Genomic DNA, 22,744 nt, shown 5'->3' on the forward strand with positions numbered 1-22,744 from the left:
CATAGCTATATTCTACTCACTTCAAGACCCCAAACCAAACATAGAAGGAGCAAGAGCAATATAACAATATTGAAGCAGAAAATATGCAATATACCCATTTTGACTTTTGTCACTTCACCCAAAAACATTTGTGTCATATCACTTCACCTAAAACCGAATATAAGCCTGAAATGATGTGTGTAAAAACCTGTCTTTGAAAATGTGAGTCCTTGCGAAACGCTTTTAGGCGTCAGACCAAAAATATAAATGAGAAAATGAACTTTGGAGAGTTAATTTTTCAATTACCCCCGACAGTGAAGAAAGCGTAAGAAATATTGAGAAGATTCGTATTAGAATCATTAGTCTTACCCTTTCGGTCATATTCAACAACATATGTTTAAAAGAAAGACTGGTCGGGGATTGAACCCCGACCTGCATGAAGCGAGACCGTCGCTCTACCTTCCAGGCCAAGTGGTTGGGTATAAATTCACCCGAGGTAATAAAGAATTAAGTCTTGAGGCAGGAAGCAGGTGAGCTCCAGCTCCAGTGGGTGCTCTGCTGGGAGCCTTCAGGCGGGGCAACTTGTCTAGCCTAATTCTCTTTGTTGGTGCTAGATGCTAACTCCCACGGTGCTAAGCTCTCAGTCTTAAGTAACTCCCACGGTGCTAGGCTGTCAACCTTAAGTTTTTTTTTATCTTTATTTAAGAAAATACAATATAAATTACATATACATAAGTTTTACAAGGCAATTATACATTACAATTCTTAGTGAACAAGTGTTTCAGTAGTACAGAACAAGATCTTAAAAAAAACTGAATGTTATACTTATTTACCTATAAACGATTTACAAAAGTAACACTCCCACGGTGCTAGGCTGTCTGTCTTACGTAACACTCCCACGGTGCTAGGCTGTCAGCCTTAAGTAACACTCCCACGGTGCTAGGCTGTCAGCCTTAAGGACGTCTACATTTTCCACTACTGACAGGATGCAACACACAACAGTTGCCTAACTCGCGGGTACCTCTTTGTATTTATTAATAGGTGAACAGAGACGTCAGGTGTACGGAAGCGTGCCCAAACGTCTCATTCTGCCCAGGAATCGAACCTGGATCCTCGGCTGAGTCGAGGACGTATACGCTGTTAGTTAGATAAAATACAAGAGAAGTTGAGCAATTTACTTCATAATATTTCACAAGTCAATTGAGGTAATGTATTTATGTGTAGAAGATTAGACGGTAAATATTGTTAACGGTCAGATGAGACATTAATGATGTAGACATTTGCAACACACGATAGCCTAATGTTGATGGGTCGTGCATGATCCTACTTTAGGCATGACCCTAGGCTATAGGCACTTAAATGACATCTCTTCGCCTAATGTAATTGTGGTGCTATACACTACAGTTTCGAAGTTCCGAAGTTTTACTGAAATGTAAAGCCTAGTAATTCCCAGACGCTTCTAGCTACAGACTCGCCCGTCAGATATAGTCACAGACTCGCCCGTCAGATATAGTCACAGACTCGCCCGTCAGATATAGTCACAGACTCGCCCGTCAGATATAGTCACAGACTCGCCCGTCAGATATAGTCACAGACTCGCCCGTCAGATATAGTCACAGACTCGCCCGTCAGATATAGTCACAGACTCGCCCGTCAGACATAGTCACAGACTCGCCCGTCAGACATAGTCACAGACTCGCCCGTCAGACATAGTCACAGACTCGCCCGTCAGACATAGTCACAGACTCGCCCGTCAGACATAGTCACAGACTCGCCCGTCAGACATAGCCACAGACTCGCCCGTCAGATATAGTCACAGATTCGCCCGTCAGACATAGCCACATACTCCCCCGCCAGACATAGTCACAGACTCCCCCGCCAGACATAGTCACAGACTCGCCCGTCAGACATAGTCACAGACTCGCCCGTCAGACATAGTCACAGACTCGCCCGTCAGACATAGTCACAGACTCGCCCGTCAGACATAGCCACAGACTCGCCCGTCAGATATAGTCACAGATTCGCCCGTCAGACATAGCCACATACTCCCCCGCCAGACATAGTCACAGACTCCCCCGCCAGACATAGTCACAGACTCCCCCGCCAGACATAGCCACATACTCCCCCGCCAGACATAGTCACAGACTCGCCCGCCAGACATAGCCATTTTGCTTTGCCGTTAGTTATGTGGTTGTTGCATTTATAAATATACAGTGCAACGTGCATACATGTGGATAAATATGTATGCCATGTATACTAGCTGCAAGTTCTCCTATCATTAACACGCCCCCACGGCTTATTGGGTCTTATTCTTGATAAGGTAAATTGAGTCTGTCATTCATCGACCAGAAATACTGAATATTCTTCTAGTCGATCCGCAAGGGGTCGGCGAAGGTTTGGTAGTGTGTGTACTCACCTATTTGTGCCTGCAGGATCGAGCGTTCGCTCTTGGATCCCGCCTTTCCAGCCGCCAGTTGTTTAAAACAATGACTCCTGTCCTTCGCTATCATGCCTAGTTTTAAAGCTATGATTCACGCTAAAGGAAAACGTTCTAACATCTCTGTGACGCATCTGAGTTTCCAGCTTCCACCCATGTCTCCTTGTTCTGTTGGTATTCCGGGTGAACATTTCGTCTATTTCCACTTTGTCAAACTCCCTAAGTATTTTGTATGCTGCTATCATATCTCCCCACTCCCTTCTTTTTTCTAACGTCGTCAGGTTCATTTCCTTCAGTCGCTCTTCATATCCCATCCCATGTAACTCTTGGACTAACCTCGTCGCAAATTTCTGAACCTTTTCCAGTTTCCTTATGTGTTTCTTCAGGTGGGGACTCCATGATGGGGCGGCATACTCTTAAGACTTGTCTCACGTAGGCAGTGTAAAGCGCTCAGAATGCCTCCTAATTTAGGTTTCTGAATGACGTTCTAACTTTTGCTAGCGTAGAATACGCTGCTGTCGTTATCCGATTTATATGTGCCTCAGGAGTTAGATTTGGTGTTAAGTCCACTTCCAGGTCCCTTTCTCGAATTGTCACAGGAAGATAGTTTCTCTTCATTGTGTACTGACCCTTTGGTCTCCTGTTACCTAGTCCTATTTCCATAACTTTACACTTGTTCATGTTGAACTCCAGTAGCCATTTCTCTGACCATCTCTGCAACTTCTTCAAAAGCTCTTGGAGGACCCTACAATCCTCATCTGTCACAACTCGTCTCATTAATTTCGCGTCATCTGGGAACATCGACATATAGGACTCGACTCCTGTATAGACATGTCGTTCACGTATATTAGAAATAGAACTGGTCCCAGCACCGATCCTTGAGGTACTCCACTCGTTACGGTTCGCCAGTCTGACTTCTCGCCCCTGACTGTTACTCTCTGGCTCCTTCCTGTTAAGTAATTCTTTACCCAAGCTGGGGGCTTTTCCTCTTACTCCCGCCTGCCTCTCAAGTTTGAATAGTCTCTTGTACGGTACTGTGTCAAAGGCTTTTTGACAGTTAAAGGCAGTCTAGAAATATGCAGTTCTAGTAATATAAATATGCAGTTAGAGATCGAATGCCGACAGGTTTAAAGGATGAACAAATCCACAAGGGCCGTGACGAGGATTCGAACCTGCGTCCGAGAGCATCCCAGACGCTGCCTTAATCGACTGAGCTACGACATGGTCAAAAGGAATCTTCGTCACGGCCCTTGTGGATTTGTTCATTTGATGCATCACGCAATTGTGACTTCTGTGTGTAATGTTTAAGGGATCAATCCACACACTAGAAAACGAAGGGACGACGACGTTTCGGTCCGTCCTGGACCATTCTCAAGTCGATTGTGAGAATGGTCCAGGACGGACCGAAACGTCGTCGTCCCTTCATTTTCTAGTGTGTGGATTGGTCAACATACTTTAGCCACGTTATTACGACTCATCGCCTGCTTTAAGGGATCGCCTCCACCGACTGGCTTAAAAATTCAAACAGCTGAAGATTCAAAAATGTGATGTTGGAAAGTATAAAACAGTTCCGTCTCGCAGTTTAATTATTTTATGTTGGTGCCCATACCTAGCCACGGGGAAGAGTGGCAGACAGGTTACATAGCTGTATAATGGGTTCAGGTACCTTATTTTATTTTTTCAGGGATATTCCTGCGCGGGCCCTAAGCTACTGACTGACCGATTTGAATGATCGTTATGCATTTTACATTTGTGGCGCGCTAGTTATGCATTAAAGGGTCTCTTGGCTTCGTTCTCGACTCATAATCGGAGATTATTTGTTCGATTCCCCGGGCGTTTTCTTTCACCTATTAGTAAATATATAGCAAGGCGACTGTTGTGGGGTTGCCCACTATGGGGTAGGTCAGTAGTTCGAACCAGGCGGCACCTCGACACTTAAGCTTCCTGTCCCCGAATTGTAATTTTCATTTGTGAATCGTGCACCACTCAGCCATGTTATGGGCGGCAGAAGTTCCATGTAGCCCGGGCTATGTTCAGGTACGTTTATTGAGACAATAAAATACATCTCAAAGGGATAGAGTAGCTTAGGCTATTTCTAATCTCCTTAAACGGACCATTGTGCGCCCGTAGTGGACTTGCCTGGCACAGGAGCGGGGCTGTATGCTGATTCATGGTTGTTGTTGTTTTAGATTCAGCTACTCGGAACAGAAAGTTCCAAGTAGCACGGGCTGTGGTGAGCCCGTTAGTGGACTTACCTAGCACAGGAGCGGGGCAGTAACTTGTGTCGGGTTCGCGTGTGTTTATATATGCGCTATACTTATATACTTATAGTAGGCAAACTTGGAATATTTAACTACTCGAGTTTACGCATGAAGTCACGGGTTACTCATGCCCGTGCCTCCTCTTGGGTGGCTTAATCTTCATCAGAGGATTATCTTCATCAATCTTCATTCATATTGTATGTACTACCTCTATCTCTAAATCTAACAGAATGTTTGTACTGTAACTCTGCAACTATGTATGTACTGTTCCTAAATAAATTATTATTATTATTATTATTATCAGTCAATCGCATGAGGTGTCCAAGGTTGGGATAAGCCGATCTATACAGGTGTGTGAGAGGTAAATAAATTATATTTCTTCTACTACAGCGTTCCAACATTTAAATGTGATTTCTCGCGTGTCAGCAGTAAATGTTTTGTACAATGTAGCTTTGCCACCAGATAAATTTCATCTGTACTATATGCTAAATTAGCTTTTATATGTTGACCAGACCACACACTAGAAATTGAAGGGACGACGACGTTTCGGTCCGTCCTGGACCATTCTCAAGTCGATTGTGTAACTTTTATATGTTATCGTGATATTTATGTCCGCTGGTATTCATACAAAATATATTCTGAACCCCTTAATTATGTGAAGCGTTTTTTTTTATTAACATATTTAGGCAATGCTAAAACAGTAGGTTAAGCACCAGGAAACTCTACGGGAGTGGTATCCACATTCTTGACCTGTCGACCCACATTATATAATTGTCGTTGTTGGATAGAGGAACTTACGAGCTACTCATGCCCGTGCCATGAGTTACTTATGGCTTAAACGTCATCAATCAATCGGATAGATGAAGCCTGTTCTTAAGCATATTGCCCCCCCCCCCAATATGCCTAAGAACACCTCCCCCTCCCCCCTGACCAACCACTTTTCGGTCCATCCTGGACCATTATTAATTAAGTCTAATAGAAAAAGAGTGGAAGAGATAAACAAGATAGAGGAAGAGAGTGAGATGAATGTAATAGAAAGATGAAGATAGAAGAAGATGAAGAAAGAACAAGATAAAAAGTAAGAAAAGTAAGTACCAGTCTCCGTGGTGCAGTGGTAAGACACTCGCCTGGCGTTCCGCGAGCGCTTTGTCATGGGTTCGTATCCTGGCCGGGGAGGATTTACTGGGCGCAAATCCTTAACTGTAGCCTCTGTTTAACTCAACAGTAAAATGTGTACTTGGTTGTAACAACGATTTTTCGCGGCGGGGATCGTATTCCAGGGACCTGCCCGAAACGCTACGCGTACTAGTGGCTGTACAAGAATGTAACAACTCTTGTATATATCTCAAAAAAAATTGTTCTTACTCGACTTGATAATCGTCCAAAACGGATCGAAACGACAACATAGACTCCTCAGCTACGTTACTAAGACCTATCGTTTTCCCCAAGATGCAACCCACAACAGTTGCCTAATTCCCAGGGTACCTATTTTACTTAATGAACAGACGCACCAGGTGAAAGGAAACTTATCCAACCATTTCTCTCCTGTCCGGAGACTGAACCCGGGAACCCTGAATTATGACTTGAAGAGCTCGTAGCCTCCTTTGAACATTTGAGGCCATATTCATTCGAGAACTGACACGAGTAATTAACATTCAAATTAATTCAACATGGAGTATACAATTGTTTGATGGCCCTTCTTGATCTAGAAGGATGATAACAGACCCGATAACAGAGACATAACCAAGAGACACAGAGAAAGAGTCCCTGTGGCGTAGTGGTAAGGCACTCTCCTGGCATTTCGCGAGCAATTTGACCTGGGTTCGTATCCTGGCCAAGGAGGATTTACTGGGCCCCCAAATGTATTACAAAATCTAAATGATATATGAACGTAAAGAGTGTGACAATATCCTGTTTACATATATCTATTACCCAGCTAATGTATAGGCTTCATAGGCTTCTAAGAACTTGCCCGAAATTGAGACGCTATGCGTTAGGCTTTGCAAGACTGTAAGAACTCATGTTCTTTATAAATAAATAAATGTAAATAAAGCGAGAGTGGGTGGGTGGGTGATGAGAGAGAATGATTTACCGTGATAGCACAACAAGCGACTAGACTGGACGTGTGTTGGGTATTAACGAGCGGCGGAGGCCAACAAGGATCAAACCTCAGTTATATTACTTAGTTAATATAATACACTTATATTACTTACTCTATTACCAAATCAAACCTCGGCTATATTACTTTAATAAAGCAATATAGTAATAAAATATTCAAATAATTATAATATATAATCTAAGATAATTGTGTATGAATACATAATTATATACAATAACTATATAAATTTAAGTAGAAATATACGTATCGATTAGATAAATCAAGGAATACATGTAATATATACTGTGGTTATTCTTTCAGTGCAGAAAGATAAAATACTGTATTTATATAAATTCAAAGAGAAATCAGAATGCCTTCTTTTCTTCGGCAATGCCATATGAGCCTTTAGTAGGCCTATTGACAATGGATATATATAATATATCCCTTGTCAATAGGCCTACTATATATAATATATATATATAATTATATATATAATTATATATATAATTATATATATAATATATATATTTCTGCCCGATGCGTGTTAGTGCCTTTGCAAGAATGTAAAAACACCAATGCTATGTTCTCTAACAACCCTATTGTATCTTCTTGTATATAAGTAAATAAATAAATATAAGCCAATATCTGTGATCTGGGGCGAGTGGCCGGTCCACCACCATCATGGGACTAAGACATTATAGAGGAGCCCACGCAACAGGAAAATTATGGCGCGAAAACCCCCCTTAAATGTATTACGAAATCTGAATGCTATATGAACGAAAAGTGTGTGACAGTATCCTGTTTATCTATATCTATTACCCAGCTAAGTCTTAAAATTAGACTTATTCACCATGTTACTCTCGTGAATGAAGTGAGTAAAGATGAAGGTCTGAGGCATGAGGGACGTGGCCAGAGTAATTCTATACCTCCCTTCAGGGTCTAATGTTTTTTGCAAGATTATGCAATAAATCTGTAAATTTACGTTTTATGTGAAATATAAGAATAAAATCAATATACAATTTAAGTACGTATTTAGCGTCCCGACTTCGCCAGGAGTTTGTGGTGAGTTATATTTGTGTTTTTTTGTGTGTGTTAGTAATTCCATTGTGGTTGGTCAGGAATATGCGCGCGAAAATTTCAAGTGTGATACCAAGCAGCCGAAAAGAAAAGCCACTCGTATATTTCTCCCGCTCCCATTAACTACTCTATTTATCGACCAAATTTATTGATAAGTAATAAATTTTAGGTATTTTATTCATCTCTATAAAATCACGTGACACCCCATGGCAGGAGCGCCAGTTCGTTGCTCTTCAGTTCTTTTTTGTTGCAAGAGGAAGCGAGACTCGTCGCTTGCAATTGCCACAAACTATCGCGGTTTTCTCGGGTCCGCAGTGCAACTCTCGCGTCCCCGCGAATAATTATGGAGTCCGGTGAAGTCTGCTTGACATACGTGATATAACAAGGTAAAGGGTTTATATTCCCCCGCCAGAGTAATGAAGCAGTTTAGGGGAGATGTTGCGATGTCTTCGCTCTGTTGCAACCTCGCTCAAGTTAGCGTTCACCCACAACATTGCAAGCCTTATTGATTTTTCCCGCCGCTACACCTCATTTTGACACTTGTTATGGATTTGCGAGTGATGTGAGGAGGTTTGAGGAGGGCGTGAGTGTGCGGGGGTAATTTTGCGGGGGTGTTTGAGGGGGTTGTTAGTGAAGGTTCTGGCTTGACTGTCTAGACTGGTGGACGGGGGGGTAGGCCCATGACGTCACAGGCCTGGTCTTTGTCTGTAATACGTGAGGGAGGCCCTAAACTAGCCTCCTGTAGCTCCATGGCTGGCGTGCGGCGTGCCCTCTGCTCCTAACACGCTGCTAACTGCGGCCCGCCGGCCCGCACCAGAGCGGAGTGGCCCGCTACTGCCGGTAAGTAAGGGGGCCCAAGGGGCCCTCCACGCTGGCCAAAATACGGCCATTCAAGTTGGCGCGGCCCAGGCCAGGCTCCCAAGGGTTGACCCTTCAACCCCGCTAACACCGACATCCACATTAGCTCCCAGCTCGTTTCAGTGATTCTCTATGACATTGGGTCGTTAGTGCCGATGGTGAGGGTGGTTACTAGTGGCGTGAGTGGCACTGGTGTGAGTGACAGTGAGGGAAGAGGGGCAGTGAGTGCCGCTGGTGACACTAACGAGGGGCGGGGGGGAGCAGCCCAGGCTCGGGGAGGTGCGCCTACAAAAAATATGAACGTGTTGAAAAGAAGGGGTCCATTTGCAGGGGATTTTGCAACGTTTTGCATGGGATGGGTGAGTAAAGGGTTAGTTGTTAACTGGTTGTGATGGTGGACAGACAGGGAGACGTGAAGGGCCTGACTGGGGCTCCGACAGTCACGGCCGATCGTGAGTACATAATTGATCAACATTTGTCATATATATATATATATATATATGCAACATTCATATGTACATATTGGCATAGTTCCCGTCTTGACTAGCAACAAGCCTCCCAGTGTATACATGTATATATGTGTTTTCGTCTAACCTGACTACTGTTTTAATAAATATTTTGTCAACTAGGCCTAGGATTGGGTGAGCCTATAGGGGGATTATAAATCACTATTGACATGAGGGGGACACACAAGGCTGATTTGATTTTGACTTCTTGGTAACTTAATATAATCATCTTTCTAATAAGTTAATCTCATGGTAGAAAGATAATGCAATGTCTTGAAATTAAGATATTTGATTTAGTTTTCTAATATCAAAATATAGCACTGTGCATCTTTGACTTTATTGCAATTAAGTCTTTTTTTTAGTGTTGTGAAATGCAAAAAGTGGCAGAAGCCCCAAATTTGTGCTGTTGAAAGTGCCTATGGATATTATATTGTGACTCAGAGTGTCTGTTCTCTCCATTATAGTGTGTGTACTGCATTTATTGAAATTGTGTCCTTGTAAATAATTAGTCTTTAATAGTCTAGTATGTGTTGTTGTCATACTATCTGTAGCCTATGTTGATAAGGGCTGCTAGAATAGAGGTAATTTTTCAGTACTGTATGTCTTTTGAAAAATAAGACCGGATTGGAGAAAGCACAAGTGTTATTGGAAAATTTAATATTAAATAGTTTTCTAAGCAGAGGCTTATGGATATTCAACACGGAAAAATTACTTTGGAGCACTTTTGTACTTGGAAACAGGATCATTGCATGCTGCACTATTTAAACTTAGTATAGTACAGTTGGGTTTGTTCTCGACTCGGAATTGGGATATCCTTAAATTGAATCCCGGGTGAAATAGAAATAGTTGGGCACGTTTCCTATCCCCTAATGCCTCTGCTCACTTGGCAGTAAATTAGTACCCAGGAGTTGGTGAATTGTTGTGGAATTTCACCCTGTGTAGGGTCTGTAGTTTGGCCTTTTGAGGGAGGGGGAGGGGGAGGTATCAATATAAATACTGTAATGTATATATATACACAGGCTGCTTGTTACAAAATTAATTTAACAAAATTAATTATATTGTGTAAGGAGTGTAGTGATGCTTAAATAGTGAGAATTAAAATTTTTTTGGGGAGCTCCCTAATACTGTTTTTATAGATCCACATTGTGGCATTAACTGAATAGCCTACAAGGTACTGTAAATACAGTAATATATTGCTGTAACCTTTGGTTAGGTCTGAAAATACAGTATCACAATAGGTATGGTGCAGCTGCCAAAGTCAGTTTAGTGCTAGAAATAGAACTAACCTAACCTAGTGTAATGTATACATTTAGGAATAATGAAATGAACTTTTCACTAAGATGGACAAGAAAGTGGTTATTCGGCTACAGTATACAGATCTCTGTTGTGCATGGAGCCCTCGCCTTCAAAAGGACATGAATTATGTGCAGATTGAACAAAGCCACTTTAATTTTCACTATGGGCATTGGCTATAGAAAAATTCCAAATAGATTGTCTGATGGTTTTTGTATTGGTTTTTAAGGTACAGTATAATCTGGCACTTGAAAAATGGCTTCGCAGTACAGTATCTGCATAATCTTGGGAAAAACAAAAGGTCTGGTATTATTTAGGAAATAATCCATTTACCACCAGATACGCATATGTCATCTACTATGAGAGAAAAGTTTTGTGCATATGTGGCTAGAATGATGCATGATCAATTTAATGTAACACTATTGATACTATATAGTACTCGTGTTACTCTGTAACCAACTGATCCCATAGATGGGATTTGGAAGGACCTGTAAACTTTGCCCTTTTCCATTATTACAATAATACATCCTTTGCAGGTGAAGGAAAGACCCAATACATCGGTAAGTGTATTAAAAAAATTTTTGGATGTAACCTACATCCTTTCTCAAGGTACTAATATACAAGATTTTTAATACACTTACACATATAGTGGGTCTTTCCTTCACCTAAATTTAAGCACAGTGGCATTGTAGTAATTTTCTTCACATCCTTTGCTCTAATTTTGCTTGGTACACCAGTAGCTCAGTGGTCAGTGCAATCAACTTGCTAAGGAATGGTCTCGAGTTGAATTCCTGGGACAGAACGAGATGGTTGGGTACATTTCCTAACATTTTATTTATTTATTTATTTATTTATTTATTTATTTTTATTTATTAAATAAATAAGGTACAAGAAGGTACATTGGGTTTATGAGAGTACATAGCATTGATGGTTTTTACATTCTTGTAAAGCCACTAACACTCAGTGTTTAGGGCAAGAAAGTCCGACACCTGTTGCCTCTGTTCATTACCAGTAAATAGGTTCCTAAAACTAAATACTATACCTATGACTTAATAATGCTGAAGCAAATGGTGGTTATAAAATAGATTATATTACAGTTCATAGGAATTTTGCTGGTAAAACCTCATAAAGATGGGTGGTATGGCTATCCCTCTGGATACTGAGCACACACATCTTTCAGGTAATATAGCTTCATTTATACATAATGTTATACATAATGTATCTGCAAACATATTTATGGTTTAAATATGTACATCAACTCTTGTACATCAATATAAATTATTTTATTGTTGATGCTGTATTGGAGTGGTGCCTGCAGAGGCAAGATGGAAAAAACAAGTCCAAAGATTTCAACTCGTGACATAGTCTGGTCAGTAATGGGTGACTAAGGCACTTAAAGTCATGGCTCTACTGTATAATAATAATAATAATAATTAATAATTTTGCCCCGGACAGGCAGCTTATGTGTACTACTGTATACAGTATATATACACATGTTAGGCTTATATTGCAGTACCCAAAGGTTGAACCTCCCCATGAAAAAACCCCACAATAAACTGTTAAACTCCTGAATACCTACTTACTGCTAGGTGAACAGAGGCATTAGGTGATAAGAAATATACCTAAACATTTCTGTACCTCCCAGGATTCGAACTTGGGATTCTCGATTGTGAGTAGAGAACGAACCCCACAGTACTATTGGGACCCAATGCATGTAAAAGTACTGTGTCCTAGAAACGGAATTTGCTAATGAAACCAAAAGTATCTCGGCCTAACTTCACTGTACAGTACAGACATAAAGTTTACCAATTTCCACAACTATAACCAATTACCCCAAACAATAACATCTGGACACCATTCAAAGATTTTTTTGTAGAATCTTAATTATTGGGGTAACTTGATTCTTGTTTGTATTTTCTTTTGGCTGTATCCTGGTCGATGATGTCAGCTGGCTTTGTTGGATGTTGGAAGAAGGTACTGATGTGCTGCATAAGGGATTTTTCCAGAATGTCCAGAAACAGCTTGGGTGAGAAAGAACTTCACTGAAGTGATCAGTGAGCTCTTAGCATTGTCTGATATCAGGAGCTCATAGATCAGTTTTGCATAGACATTATACATCATTTAAGATGGAGGGAAATGGGAAGCAAGGTCCTGCAGGGGTCAATCTTTGAATCCCTAATGTTCTTGAAATGTGTCGTTGACCAACAAAGAGGCGAGATCTTGTATAGACAATGTTTGAGGATGAAGAGCTGATTAGTGGTATCCTAATGACTAAAGAGAATTGTAGAATACTATTAAGGGAACTTAAACAAGTTGCAGAATCGGGCAAGCAAGTGACTGAACTCATAGAATCTAAGAGTTCAGTCACAGCAAATATAAAGTGATGAAGTTAGGAAAGGGGAAGGGAGGGCTATACAGTATAATATAAGAGGCAGGAAAAGCTGTTTACTAAGGTATGCAATCTTCACATGAGGGGAAGGGGGATGCGAAGGAGGTTTCTAATAAGTGAGACAGACTACTGCACACCCATGAAAGACAAGGCAGACACAGAACCACCAGCTTAAAAATTCTGCTGCTAGAAGACGATGGGAATTCAGTTGACAGATGAACTCGGATGAACTAGGAGCTGAGAAGCCAATTTAAACAAACCATGAGTCGTACAACTTATTTATTTTTTATTTTGTTTATTTATATATACAAGCATTCTTACATTCTTGTAAAGCACTCGGTATTTTGGGCAGGTCCTTGATCCTAATGTTTCCCTGGAATACAACCCGCCAAATCGTTTAACAACCAGTTACCGATTCACTGCTGGGTGAACAGGGGGGCTACATTTAAGGATTGGCACCCAGTTAATCCTTCCCGGCCAGGATATGAACTCGGGCCAAAGCACTTACGAAGCGCCGGGTGAGTGCTTTACCACTGCACCACGAGGACTATCCTGAAGCCTCAACTGAAAAGTTGGTAAAGGGAAAAACAACCGTCCTCTTAAAAAAAAAAAAAAAAAAACAAAAAAAAAAAAAAAAAAGTGCTGAAATTTAATGCATACTGTATGTCTCAAGCTTAATGGTTTGCTTCATGAGTGGCTTGCCAAGATGAGTGTCATTCGGGGTTGGCATCCTTCAACAATACATGTCACATATGCGAGGGCAAAACGGGCCTCAGGCCCAACAGGGGTAATGCAGGATGCAAAATGAATGTGTTTGGTTCCATGCATTCATATGACATCCTGGCATGCTGCACCTTGCAGATATTTGCCAAGTATCAGTGTTGAGCAATAATGCCCATCACTATGGGTACAAATCAAAGGTCAAAAATAGATTTAAAAAAAAATAGAGCTTTAAATTTGCTCTGTACCTAGTGTCACCCAATCTCCTAATTTTTATGTAATTTCAAACAACCTTATCATTGTGTTCATTGCTGTCTTCTTTTATGTGCTAGCCATATGCTGTATTGTGACTACCAATTTTTGTCAACTACCATTCAAGCTGTCATTGCAATCAATCTTAGCTACCTATGTGCTTTAATATACTGTACCTACAATTTTCTCTCATCTTTTTTTTCATTTCATGTAATCTGTTATCATTTTTTGTCTATAATTTTGCAAGTATTTACCTCCTTAAAATTTTCTTAGATTAAGGACCTGCCCGAAACGCTCCGCGTGCTAGTGGCTTTACAAGACTGTAATTACCATATTTGTATCCTCACATTCCTTATGTACATTCTTGTATATGCATAAATAAATAAATAAATAAATAAATAAATTTGGAGCAAGTCATCAGGTCCTCTGCCTATAAATAAAGGCTCGAGGCAGAAGCCTGGCTGTTAATACAAAGGGCTTTACTACGGAAAACCTAACCCTATTAACGTGAGGACAGGGACAGGCTAGAGATGCTAGTAATAAACATATTCTGTTCACTTTGCCAAGGCAATGCCTGTGGATACACAAACCACCAACACACATACACAGGGTAAGAAAACTGGCTGTCGTATTCAACTGCACATCGACAAACGCCAACTTGCCGAGAACAAAGACTAGAGGACCATGAATAAAGTGGGATGAGCTTGGAGTGAACTCGCTGCTTTGCATCAACACTGAGCTTAAAGCACAAGCTAGAGAATTAAGGGACACGTACAGTACTGTACTTATTCAGTATACAAATTGCCCACCTGTTTTGCCTTGAGTGTTTCTGTTGTCGGTTTCTCTCGTGGTTATGTAGATTGTGGCCCCCTACAATAAGTAATGTCACCAAGTTTCACCTTCTTACTAATTCACTTGTCTCTTAAAATCTTAAAATTTTTCCTCGTCTTCATCTTCAAGAAGCAGATAATGTTGACCAAAATCAAAAAACCTTGGGTTTTATAAGGTTTACATTTACAATACTGAACCTATGATCGAGCAATAGGCTTTTCATTGTGTGGACTTTATTAATGATTATGCCTTGCTAGTTTTTGATGTCAGACAAAATTTATTTTATAGTGGTCTTGAAATTCTGAATTGTCTTGATCTGTGGATTGGATAAAGGTAATTCTATTTGGGGCACGAATGAAGCAAAGATATTCCCATTTATTAGTCTAATCTCAAGTAGATGTGTTGCACTATTTAGAAAAATGCCCCACTTTGCTGATCTGTGGGTGGTTTGACACTTCTGAGATGCTACTTTACCTCTGGTAAAATACTTATTCAACCAGAGGCCTGGATTCGTCAAGCATTTACTTGTCTATGAACCCAGCAGGAAAATAAAGTCTCTGTGAGGTCAGAGGTTAAGATGACTCGACCGAAGAATAATAATGTGAAGACTAATGTGGCTTAGTCTGTATTTATTAAACAGTTTACAAGCTTTGACACTTTCCAACCTAATGTTACTGTTATGGAAAAGATTGTAAGAGCTTTGGAGCACATAAACTGTTTAATAAATGTGAACAAAGCCATCATGATTGAGAAAAGATGTACAGGCTTTATAATAGCACAAATAAATGCTTGATGGATCCTGGTCTAGGCCTCTAGTATACAGTATCTTAAAAAAAAAATTAATGCACTTTTCAAGGCCCTTACATAACAATGAGGTTACACCTTTGCCACTATGCACTCTAGTGCTCATTTGCAACCTGCATAAGAACAAAGCTGTCATGTTAGTATAATATATATATGCTTGAATGTGTCGGTACATATATTTTACTTTCTGAAATTGAGAAGTTATATACAGTACAGTATTTCATAGGTTAAAGACGGCACACTTTATTACTACAGTATTTTATTATTAATTTATTAAGAAGTTATTAAAGCTCTTAATGGACTAAAAATAGTTATGTTAGCTTTACTGGGAAAACTTGTAATCATAAATCCAAAGAAGAGATGTGCTACTACAGTATAAAAATTACACTAAAAAGAATGCTGTACATAGTGCTTGTTGAAATATTGTAGTAAAATTTTTAAGTGTTCTGAGTTTTGTGTCTGCAAAATTGTCTGGCACCCTGTACCAAAAACGAGAAAATTTTTCACAATGTTGCAATGATATAAACAGGCAAGAGTGATTATAATACAGTATAATAATAATTCCTATCGTCGGGGACAGGAAGCCTTGTATCAAGATCCCTTCTAGGTCGAACTGCCGATCTTCCTTGGGATGCAACCCCACAGCAGTTGCTTAACTCGAGGGTTCCTATTTAATGATAGTTAAACAAAAGCATTTGATGAGAGGAAACATGCCCAATCATTTCTGTCTCTTGGAATGGATCCAGGATCCCTGATTGTGAGTTGAAAATGACTATAAATGTCAACACACATGCTGTCATATGTGTTGACAGCACAAAACACTGCTTTGAATGTTTCATCTACTCCATAATCCAGTCAGGTCACCTACACCTCGAGTCATGTCATCTCTTGGTCATCAAAATATCCAAATACTGGATCATTCTTAAAATGGATATTGCATCACAGGCTGTACAATAATGACAACTCTTAATACTTACAGTATGCGAGGGTATATTAAAAGTTTCAACAGTTAATTAAACAATTGTGAAGGAAGATTGAATCGCCCATGTTTTAAGGAATTTCTCCAGTATAAACATTGGTAGTACTGTAATGTTCATTATACTAGTATAATTATAATACTACTAATAATAATAATTATTATAAATAATGAAGATTATGGGTGGGAACTGAAACTGAATCAACTAAATTATCTTTATTTCTTTTGCAATAATCTTAACAATAATCTATTGTTGGTAGATGTAGGCCTGTGTGTGAAAGGTGGGTGTAGGTTGGTGGTGAAGGAACTGAACTTATGAATGAATGAATACATGGAGATAATTGAATGTGTGGGGGTTTAAATTTAATGTGTTGACTGTTGAGGCACTGAATGCAAGCAATACCTGATATACTGAATATCTGCAGTCCTTAATTAATGTGTTGACAGCAAATTTGTCAACTCCTAAGCCAAGTACTGTAATGCGGTAACTGCATGTTTTTGTTTGAGATTGGATTAAACCTAGGTAGAAGACCCAGGAAGGCAGGCAAACAACACAGAATATAATATAGGACACTGCAAAATGCTAACTAGCCAATTCGAAGCAGCTTCTGTTTTCATGAAATTAGACTTGTTCACATACTGTACACAGTATATTTAATCTTTCCTTGAAACAATCTAGAATCTAGAGGTTCCTCATCTATTATGTTACCTAGTACAGTGGTACCTCGGCTTACGAATTTAATCCGTTCCCAGAGACGGCTTGTAAGCCAAATATTCGTAAACTGAAGCAAATTTCCCCATAAGAAATAATGTAAATTGAATTAATCCGTTCCAGACTCCCCAAAAAATTAACTGAAAAGTAAATTTTATACCTAATTCACCCAAATCTTCAGTACTAAAGTATGTATAAATTATTATTTACCTTTACTGATGATTCTTGTTGGTGTATGGAAGACAGTGAGGAGGGTGGGAGGAGAGGTGTTAGTGTTTGGAAGGGGAGTCCCCTTCCATTATAACCTCATGCAGTGACGACTTCTCTGGGGTTCACTCTATGGCACATTTTGCTTGCATACCACTAGGACCTGCTTGTGGTTCACTGCTTGTTTTTCTCACTAAAAATCGTGTCTAGCATCATTTGTTTTTTCCCTACATTGTAACAGTTGTCTGAAGTGAGACATCACATTGTCATTAAAAAGCTTAACACAACGGTCTGCTACAACTTGATTTGGGTGACACTTTTCAGCAAAACTTTGCAGTTCTTCCCATACTGCACATTTTCTTAAACGAGGAAGGGACATCATCAACCCTCATACCATTTTCATGTTTACGAATGATCTCATGTTTTTTGTCTGTGGTCATTCTCACATGTGTTTTCTTGACTTAAACCTTACCACTGGCTTTCTTGGGACCCATGGTGAGATATATAATAACAACTTTTATGTTCAAATACCCTAAAAAAAAAAAAAAAAAAAAAAAAAAAAAATGTTTACAAAGAATTCGGGCGTGATTGTCACTAGGCGGGGGGCACTGGTAAAGTGAGGCGCGATCACCGTGCTACCACGCGCTAGGTCGGCCATACGCGTATCAACAAACTTCGTTTCCCAAGGAAAAGCTCGTAACCCGATTCGGATTTTACGAAGAAATTGGGCTCGTAACCCGAAAAGTTCATAAATAGAGGCATTTGTAAGCTTAGGTGTCACTGTAATTTCTTCAATAAAGCAACAATGCTACTTTCCAACTAATATTTACCCAATTTATAGCAGTTGTTTGGATTTTGTGTTGATACCTTTTATCCAGTTGTACAGTATACAGTACTCCAATCATATTGGCACTTACTTCTTACTAGAGATTATAAGCAAAGTTTTTTTTAAATCTCTTCGTAAGGAAGGTTTCTAATTTATGGAATTAACCTTTTAGTTCTCCTTGGTACAGTACACATTTTTTATACATATCCTAATCAAGGTATTGTATCCTAATACAGATATCCCATCCTGTATCCTACCAATACAGGTTCCCAGTAGTACAGCCGGGTTTGTTCTCGACTCACAATCGTGAATTCTGGGTTCAAATCCCACGTGAGAGAGATGGTTGGGCTTATTTTCTATCACCTAATGCCTTTGTTCATCTAGCAGCAAGTAGGTACCCATGAGTTAGTCAGCTTATTGTGGGGTTGCATTCTGGGGGGGTCAGTAATTCGACCATGGGGGGATGGGGGGGACCTCAATATAAACCTAATGTGTATAAATGCACTCTGGCTGCCTGTTCCCCGACACAATGAATTATTTTCCTTTCTCCATTTTATACACTGAAGACCAAACCCCACACTAGAAAGTGAAGGGACGACAATGTTTCGGTCCGTCATGGACCATTCTCAAGTAGGTTGTGTCCAGGTCCAAGATGGACCAAAACGTCGCCATCCCTTCACTTTTTAGTGTGTGGTTTGGTCAACATATTTCAGTCACATTATTGTGACTCCTCATCTGCTTATACACTGAATTTTGGCTCAAGATCGCCAATAATCACGACTGCAGTTGATGCAGTGGTTAATATGTTGTCTGAGGTAGAAGACAGTATAAATGGAGTAAATTAGGGTGCTTGTAAAGTTTTTGGCCAGTTATCTACTGTATACCTGAATGGAAAAGCTTTCCAACCTGTCATCTTGAATAGTTATCTTGAGATGATTTCGGGGCTTTAGTGTCCCCGCGGCCCGGTCCTCGACCAGGCCTCCACCCCCAGGAAGCAGCCCGTGACATTTGACTAACACCCAGGTACCTATTTTACTGCTAGGTAACAGGGGCATCGGGTGAAAGAAACTGCCCATTGTTTCTCGCCGGCACCTGGGATTGAACCCAGGACCACAGGATCACAAGTCCTGCGTGCTGTCCGCTCGGCCGACCGGCTCCCCTTAAATTATTGCCCCTATAAATAATATATAATTATAATATATATAAAAAATAAATTAATTGTAATAATAAATATTATAATAAATAATAATAAATTGATAAATTATATCCCCTTAGTAAATTGCACTTTGATGTATAAATCCACAAAGACCAAAAACGTATGTACTGTACTGAAAATCATAGTGGCTTGTAATATTTATATACATAATGTCCTGTTTTCTACTTGTGTCCTCGGTTAGGTTTGGGTAATTTAGTACAGTACTTCAGTTTAGTGATGTTGGGAATGCTCAAGAGGACAGGCTTGTATATCGCCTATTCATAAAATAGTTTCACCAATATAGACATGTGCATTGTAATGTATATTATACCCACCTTCCATTCAGTAGTATTAGTCAATCCAATTTCTCTTTAATGACATACACTACGTTACGGGTACTCGGTACCCACAGGCTCAGAATCCACATAGCATGGCTACCACCCGAGATCCAGCATTGGCCAATCCAATGTTCGATAGCTTGTTCCTTGGGGACCATGGTGTCACGAGTAAGAACATGTAAGTTACGAGTGGAATTTTTATCAAAATGGAAGTGCATTAAATCCTGAGTAAGGACTGATTACCACATACAGTACAATGTGGACTCATCCACTTAGTTTGCACAATGTGTAGTACAATACAGAGCAGAGCACAGTAAATCATTTCTTAAAATATTAGTTACAAGTGCAGGCGGTGAGTCACAATACCGTGGCTGAAATATGTTAAACCAATCCACACACTAGAAAATTGACTTGAGAATGGTCCAGGACGGACCGAAACGTCGTCGTCCCTTCATTTTCTAGTGTGTGGATTGGTTCAACATTAGTTACAATATTTCTAAAAGCATGAGAATAGTAATAGGAATACAAAAAAATTATACAATCTGCAGTTTACAACTTTTTCTCAATCTACTAAGTACTGTATAGTACTGTATACAGTACGGTCGATCCAAATTTACTGCCTATTCCTTCCTTGAAAACCGGTTCTACTTAGGTTTATGAGTTGATTAGATAAGAAAAATTGTCTTTGGAGGTGCTCATTACATGGTGGTTCAAGCACTGTACAGTACTGTATAAAAATACATAAGCATACTTGTATGTCTAGCATACATAAAAACAGCTAAATGTAAATGAGGACACTTTGTATCTTGACGGTTATATGGTGGCACCTCTAAAATGTGGATCATATTGTTCTTGGCTCTTATCTGAATGTCCTGAAATGTATAATGTTTTGGTTGCTGTATTCATTGCGTTTTTTCCTTTTTATTTTTAAATAGCAGGTGATAAAATTCATATTTATGGATATCAAAAGACAATGAACTTAAATATACTGTATTGTAATTATGCTTATTAGTGTGAATACATAAAATTTAGTTTTTCTGTAATTCCTGTTTGTCCGTATATTTTGTTAATGCGTGAACAAAAACTCATGAACATCCAAAGTGTTTCTGTCCAAAATGCTATGAGTGTTAGTGGCTTTGCAAGAATGTAAAAATACAGATATTATGTAATCTCGCAAACCTATTTATTTATTTATTTATATATATACAAGAAGGTACATTGGGTTTGAGAGAATACATTGGATAATACAGTATTTACATTCTTGTAAAGCCACTAGTACGCACAGTGTTTCGGGCAGGTCCTTAATCTAGCAGATAATTTTAAGTAGGTAATTTCAATCAGAATTGATAAATGATAAAGATACATTACAAGAGAAAAATGAGATGAGAGAGATAAGTATATTAAAGCACATTGTTACAGTATATTAAAGCCCTGATTGATTACATTGACAGCTTGAGTAGTAATTTAAATAAGGTTAATAGACACCATACAGCAGATTGACAGCACATATAAGACAGCAATGATCACAATGGTAAAGATGTTCAGATTGGGTACATAAAGATTGGGAGACTGGGTAGCAAAAGATACAATGCAATTTTAAGGCAAAAAGTGAAAAACTATGAAGATGAAATTAGGTATTTTTTAGTATTGATTTTGAATGATGTAAAAGTTGGACAGCTTTTCAATTCAGTAGGGAGTGAGTTCCATAAACTGGGTCCCTTTATTTGCATAGTGTTTACACAGATCAAGTTTAACTCTGGGGATATCAAAGAGATATTTATTTCTGGTGTGGTGATAATGGGTCCTATTACATCTGTCCAGGAAGAGTTTCAGACAAGGATTTGCATTTAAGAACAGGGTTTTGTAAATGTAGTTGACACAAGAGAATTTGTGGAGTGAGATTATGTTTAGCATGTTTAGGGAGTTAAACAAGGGGGCTGTGTGTTGTCTGAAAACAGAATTTGATATTATTCTGATAGCAGATTTTTGCTGGGTGATGATGGACTTGAGGTGGTTTGCAGTGGTTGAACCCCATGCACAGATACCATAGTTGAGATAGGGATAGATTAGTGCATAATATAGAGATATGAGAGCAGAGTTAGGAACATAATATCTGATTTTGGAGAGTATACCAACTGTTTTAGAGACTTTCTTAGTTATGTGTTGTATATGGGTACTGAAGTTGAGTCTCTTGTCTAGGAATATGCCAAGAAACTTTCCATAATTTTTATTGCTAATGTTTACATTGTCAATCTGAAGCTGAATTGCATTTGTAGATTTGCCTCCGAATAGGATGTAGTAGGTCTTTTCTATGTTAAGTGTTAGTTTGTTGGTTGACATCCATAAGTGGACTTTTTTTTAGTTCATTATTAATAACACCATTTTTATTCTATTATTCTTATAAATAATAAATTATCTATTATTCTTATAAATAAATTATTATTATTATAGTTGGGCACTATAATGTTTGCTATAATGAATAATGACAAATATTGGTAGTACACTTTCTTACTTGAAATGCAAAAAAAAAAAAAAAAAAAATAGGAAATGCATAATAAATATTGTATGACTACTGCATAAAATTTTTTGGCAAGCACAGTATATTCAATAATTTTATTTATGGTTATATTTTGCCTTGGGAACACTTAGCCTGGTATACGAGTTACTTCAGTGATTTTCATATTTGCTTTTAGAGTAAAGTTGCTGGTCTCCTGACAGTTAGTTATCAAATGGACGTTCTTAATGGATTAAGTGGATTTTATGCTGTACAGCATTAGGTTTATTGCAAAACCTATAAACCTTGTACATTATTAAGAGTTGCCATTATAATAATGTTTATTATAATAATTAATTGTGTGAGGGAGACAGTAACCAGTTTATACATAAAGTACATGTTAGGCTTATATCGAGGCCTCTCGTCCCCTTCCCCCAAGGGTTAAATTACTGACTTCCCCCCCCCCCCCAGCCCATCCTCGTAAGGTTTCC

At 39.2% G+C, this 22,744-nt stretch overlaps 1 protein-coding gene across 6 annotated transcripts in view; it reads left to right on the top strand.

Moving 5' to 3' along the window:
- LOC123768112 (protein tramtrack, beta isoform) overlaps positions 1–22,744 on the top strand; it is a 257,505-nt gene that overhangs the window by 69,630 nt on the left and 165,131 nt on the right. For 2 of the 6 annotated variants that reach the window (XM_069306926.1, XM_045758438.2), the window contains exon 1: positions 8,485–8,692. The exons of 1 other annotated variant lie outside the window; for it this stretch is intronic. Coding sequence is in view for 1 of the 5 variants with exons in the window: in XM_069306924.1 (XP_069163025.1) it covers positions 9,102–9,162 (61 nt within the window). In the remaining 4 variants the exon portion in view is untranslated. Of the gene's footprint in view, positions 1–8,035; positions 8,239–8,484; positions 8,693–9,067; positions 9,163–22,744 lie in introns of those variants that run through there. 3 more of the 6 variants (XM_045758437.2, XM_045758436.2, XM_069306924.1) reach the window with 3 other exon arrangements.

Source organism: Procambarus clarkii, chromosome 59 (genome assembly GCF_040958095.1).
Source record: "Procambarus clarkii isolate CNS0578487 chromosome 59, FALCON_Pclarkii_2.0, whole genome shotgun sequence".
NCBI classification, from domain to species: domain Eukaryota; kingdom Metazoa; phylum Arthropoda; class Malacostraca; order Decapoda; family Cambaridae; genus Procambarus; species Procambarus clarkii.